The sequence below is a fragment of the Anabas testudineus genome, chromosome 23 (genome assembly GCF_900324465.2).
Source record: "Anabas testudineus chromosome 23, fAnaTes1.2, whole genome shotgun sequence".
Taxonomy (NCBI): Eukaryota; Metazoa; Chordata; class Actinopteri; order Anabantiformes; family Anabantidae; genus Anabas; species Anabas testudineus.
Genome location: NC_046631.1, coordinates 14889515 through 14894893, shown reverse-complemented (window position 1 = coordinate 14894893; position 5379 = coordinate 14889515). Strand labels below are relative to the sequence as shown.

The 5379-nt window shown below is 40.5% G+C and overlaps 1 protein-coding gene across 2 annotated transcripts; it reads left to right on the top strand.

Moving 5' to 3' along the window:
* The first annotated feature begins 1391 nt into the window (after nucleotides 1-1391).
* On the top strand, nucleotides 1392-4850 carry socs2 (suppressor of cytokine signaling 2). 2 transcript variants are annotated; one of them, XM_026361529.1, is made up of 4 exons: nucleotides 1392-1813; nucleotides 2537-2645; nucleotides 3389-3641; nucleotides 3826-4850. In XM_026361529.1, the coding sequence occupies exons 3-4, from the start codon at nucleotides 3515-3517 to the stop codon at nucleotides 4296-4298; spliced, it is 600 nt and encodes a 199-aa protein (XP_026217314.1). In that variant the 5' UTR covers nucleotides 1392-1813; nucleotides 2537-2645; nucleotides 3389-3514; the 3' UTR covers nucleotides 4299-4850. The 2 variants fall into 2 exon arrangements, with proteins under 2 accessions (XP_026217314.1, XP_026217315.1); XM_026361530.1 differs by having other exon boundaries at nucleotides 3281-3641.
* Nucleotides 4851-5379: the final 529 nt, after the last annotated feature.

Here is a 5379-nt window from a genome sequence, read left to right as displayed (position 1 = left end):
TACCTGTTTTAAATAGACCAATATAACAACCTGTGTAACACATAGACAGGTAATAATATTAATGCAACATAGAGATGGCGCAGAAATACTTTAAATAAAGTAAAAACAATCACAAGACAGACATTAACACCGACAGTGGTGCAAGAAGTACTCAGATACTTTACCCAAGTACAAATAAAAGTACCAGCACACCAGTTAAAAGAATTAATTACAAATAAGATCATTGCATTCAATGTCTACTTGTGTAAATACTTCTCATGTTTTTGTGTGGTCATAGCATCTTTTAACTGAGCTGAAATATTAACCCTTACTTTATCCACAGGCTGTGTCGTTTTTTATCATGCAAATGTGAACAACCCACACCAGGTCTGGGCCACTAGTCCTAGATCCTGTTCACATCGGAGATCAACTTGGGTTTTTTAGTTTATATAAGCTAATATAAGCTAATATAATATAAGCTAATATAATATAATATAATATAATTATAATGTCATATAATATGTAATTATAATATAATATAATATAATATATAATTATAATGTCATATAATATGTAATTATAATATAATATAATATAATATATAATTATAATGTCATATAATATAATATGATATAATATAATATATAATTATAATATAATATATAATAAAATATAATATGTAATAAAATATAATAAAATATAATATAATATAATATAATATGATATAATATAATATAATATAATATATAAATATAATATAATATAATATATAATTATAATATAATATAATATAATATAATATAATATAATATAATATAATTATAATATATAATATAATATAATATTATATTATATTATATGATATAATATAATATAATATATAATTATAATATAATATAATATGTAATTATAATATAATATAATATAATATATAATTATAATGTCATATAATTTCATATGTCATATAATATAATATAATATTATATTATATGATATAATATAATATAATAATTATAATAATAGATAATATAATATAATTCATCATATAGTAATCATTAATATACATCTCTCATTATTTCATCTCTCTATTATTCTATATGCTACGCTTCTCTTCTATCATCTATCTATATAATATCTATCTCCTCTACTCATATATAATATATATAACGTATCTGCGCTGATCCAGAGCAGGAACCCTCAGCTCACAAACCGTAATCAGAGCTAATTATGTGCCTGTACCTGACGTCTCAGGTGAGATTATGTGATTGCTCACCTGACGTCTCAGGTGAGCAGCTAAACACTGTTGTAGTTTGTTTTTAATGACACCTGTTGGGGGGCGTTCCTCACCTGAGCGGGTCCCCACAAACACAGGAAGACGAGCCGCCGTGTGTCGGTCCACCTTAAATCGGCGGCCGGCACCACGTGACCGTGTTCCTGGAAAGTTCCTGGAAACGGCTCGTGTGTGTTCGTGCTGGTCCCGGTTATTAGGCGGCTCGCTGGACGCGCACGGTTCCGTCTGTGGTTCTGGACCAAACGGGAATAATTGGGTGTTCCGTTCCGGCTCGGACGGACACACGGACGCGGCGGAGCCGAAGCTTGTTTTTGTGCACGGTTGGACCGGAGCTCCGTCCGCCGTTTGTGGGCTAAAGCAGGAACAAGCGGACAGAGAGCGGAGCCTCCGTCTGCGGCTCGGTTCTGCGGGTTTCTGCTGCTTCTCTCCCCGCTGAAATGTGGAGGACGACACCGCGGCACCGCGGACTCTGACGGGCTCGGCTCGGCTCGGCTCGGCTAGCTAGCAGCTAGCTCGCTCGCTCGCTCGCACACCGACTCTCAGGTGCGTGCTATCTGATTAAACGACGAGAGCTCGTTACCCACACCTGTGCCGGACAGGTGAGGTGGTTCCAGGGAGCTCGGTCGGTAAAAGACGTGCCCCTCGGTTCGTCTTCGGGTTGTCCGATTTTCTGTCGAGACACTAAAAACATGTCATCTTACGCCAGATTCTATTCAGTTTTTTACCATTTTTACTTGTGTTCACAGAGCCTGGCGCCACATGTGCTTGAAATAAAATAACCATGTGTCGGTCGTTTTTTGACAGTTCATCGTTAAATTCTGCAAACACAAATAAACGCACCCGGCAGGGATTTATTATGAAGCTCGTTTCAAAAACCTATATATTGTAATTAACGCGTGAGGCCAACTCAATTATAATTTTAAATTTTCACCTTTTCCTTATGGAATCTGGCTAACAAACTTGCATAAAACTAAATCCTTTTTTCATTTTTATTACTGTTCGTTATTAAACCGGAATAAACTTAAAAAGCAGCATTTATTTAAAAACATCGAATTCTTAGTTAAGCTCAACAGTCAGATTAATAAACAGCCACATTTCGCCAAATTCAGTTCAAAAAGTTAGATCAGCTGTTAGATCAGCTGTGAACGGCACAGTGGGTAGATTTAACACAACTGAATAGTTAATAGGAGAAACCTGTGATTTACATGTTACCAAATAATTCAGGCTTTTCTCACCTTGACGTTTTCTTTAATTTGTGTGTTTTAGCGCTCACTGTTAAATTCTGCAGACTTCGTTTTAAACCACATCGATCCAGATCCCAGTTCAGATTTAGTCCATCACGTTATGATCGACTCTAAGAAACGTTGGACCTTCGGTGAGTTTTTGTTCTTTATTGTTCACTCAGAAAATAAGTCACACATTAGTATTTACTTTGATCTCTGGTTATAAATTCATTTTAAGCCAAACTCTCCTACTTTCTAGAAATTGGTGTAAAACAGTAGTTCTCCATGTTTGTTGCAAATTCCAGTCCAAGTTTAGAGATTTAATTGTGCCTTGTTCGTGGGTCAGAATACAAACCTGCACGACAGTGAACCAGTAAAAATAGTGTTATTTACATGTCAATGTTATAAACGTGTATTAAAAATGACCTGTCGGGTCCAGTTTTAAAACTACAACTTGTAATGAGATTGATTCGGTAGCATCCCTGTTTTCCAACACTTCCAACATCATTTCATGACTCTTCCTTTAGAAACTAAGCTAAGTCCAAACCTGTGTTGAGCTGTGACAGGTCATGTCTTTATTATTACATGTGACAACTTCAGATGTCTTGTTTAGACCAAATACACACAGGTTATGTTGATAGAAAAGACAGTGAATCACTTATCCAAACAATGTGCTGAATTAAATAGAAAACCCTGTAAATTCCTCTTGTAGGTCTTGAGTTTTATTCATCAACAACTTTTCCTTATATTGACACTTTTTGAATGAGGTCCGTATTTTATTTTCTAGTGAAATAGCTTCTCTTCCTGTCAAGAAGATGATGATGATGATGATTGGCTGCAGTTTTGTCCAGCTGTAGTCGTCTTGGATCAGTCTGATGGTTTTGGTTCATTCTAGGACTTCAGAAACTGGTACTGATCTCCGAGGCGAGCAGAGTCTTGCTCTCCTGTTGTCTGGCTGCTGAACAACTGGTCCATGTCTGAGGTGCAGGCCTAAAACTAGGCTGAATGTTGGATCTGTCCAATGACCTGCCAGTCCTCCGAGTCCACAGAAAGCATCCAGAGCGACAGACGAGCCGACAACACCTCCAGGGCTGTGGAATCGGATGAGAGCCGCATCGCCTTAGCCATGAAGGACCTGAAAAACACAGGTGTGCCCATAAAGGCCATTATACTATTCTTATATAATAGAATAAAATAATCCGAAAGTTTGAGGGGCTGGGGAGGGGAGGGGAGGGGAGTGGAGTGGAGGGGAGGGGATCCTGCTGTAACATGCTGGACTACAGAGACTGTATTTGAGGTACTGATGTCTTTTTAATCTCCCTGTGGTGTCAGGCTGGTACTGGGGCAGTCTGACCGCTAATGAAGCCAAAGAGATCCTTCAGGATGCGTCAGAGGGCACCTTCCTGGTCCGGGACAGCTCTCAGAGGGATTACCTGTTCACCATCTCCGCCATGACGTCGGCCGGTCCCACCAACCTGAGGATCGAGTACAAACACGGTAAATTCAAGCTGGACTCGGTGGTCCTGGTGAAGCCGAAGCTGAAGCAGTTCGACAGCGTGGTCCACCTGGTGGAGCACTATGTCCACCTGTCCAGGACCAGCGACAAGGTGTCGAACTCTCAGCCGTCGGCAGCGGCGCCCAATGGCACGGTGCAGCTGCTGCTCACCAAACCTGTGTACACGGCCACACCGCCGCTGCAGCACCTGTGTCGCATCGCAATCAACAGGACGACGCACCGGGTCCAGGATCTGCCTCTGCCCGGCAGGCTGAAGGACTACCTGATGGACTACGTCTACAATGTGTAGGACTCAAACCAGGGAGGAGCTGTGTGCAGCCCCCACCTGACCACTCATCTGTCCCATAATGCCCTGCTCCGACTGGTCCACAGAAGGTAACCGACACGCAGTAACCAGCGGTGAGTCCAAGACCTGAGTCCACTTGTGTCTCAGCTGGAGGAAGAAATCACAGCAGGATGTTTGGATCAGAGTCCGGTTCCTGATCGCAGAAACCAGTCCCTAAGACAGTTTGTACGTACACCTGTTCACACTATGGTGCTGGAACACGTCTCCATCCTGGGCTCTGTTCTTTGTATGTAGATCAAGGAGTTCTTCAGGTCAGATTGTTCAGTCTGGATCTTTAAAGTTTATCTGTAATTACAGTACGGATCAGGAATCAGGACGTTTCAGGGTGAGACAGACATGAACCGGTCTTCAGAAACAAAAGGTAAATGTTCCTAAAGAAACAGTGTTGAATTATTTGTGACTGTGGATCAGAACCTGCAGGTTAGAGAAACGTTATGACCTGTTGATTTTAACGTTAGACAATGTGAAACATAATAAAGGTTTGCACTGTAAAAATCCAGAAAGCCAATGCAGATTCTAGTCAGAATAACCTGACTGTTGTAGTCCAGCAGAACCAGAACATGCGGAACTCAACTCAAACTGAATCGTTGCCGAAGAGATTTTAGAAACATTTCATTACTCAAGAAGCTTTATTTTCATTTCAACGCGTTGCAGACAGAGTGAATCCACAGTGAAGTCAGAACGACTGAGACGCCAACATGAAATGTGAACGTCGTAAAATACAGATGTCTGCACATGTGAGTGGTTGAAAGGCAGAAGCTGTGGAGACACAGAGACCGGGTCCACTGGGAAAACAAATGTTGTTAAGGTGCTTTACACACACTAATAAGAAAACTGCATTATCAGTTAAACCACATCTGATCCCTGTTCACCTGTTACTAGTTGTCTTCTTCTTAACTGCCCAGTGAGGAAAATGTCATTTGTCATTATCCCCCAGACGCCAGTGTCAGTTTTAGCTGCTGTGATAAACACAAAGAGGCAGCAGCAGCAGCTCGTGTAGAGCTGCGACGAACGGCTTCCTCAG

Coding starts and splice junctions, on each gene's coding strand:
- socs2 (XM_026361529.1), top strand. CDS start 3,515: ATGACCTGCCAGTCCTCCGAGTCCACAGAAAGCATCCAGAGCGACAGA. Junction 3,642..3,825: donor GAAGGACCTGAAAAACACAG/GTGTGCCCATAA, acceptor CTGTGGTGTCAG/GCTGGTACTGGGGCAGTCTG.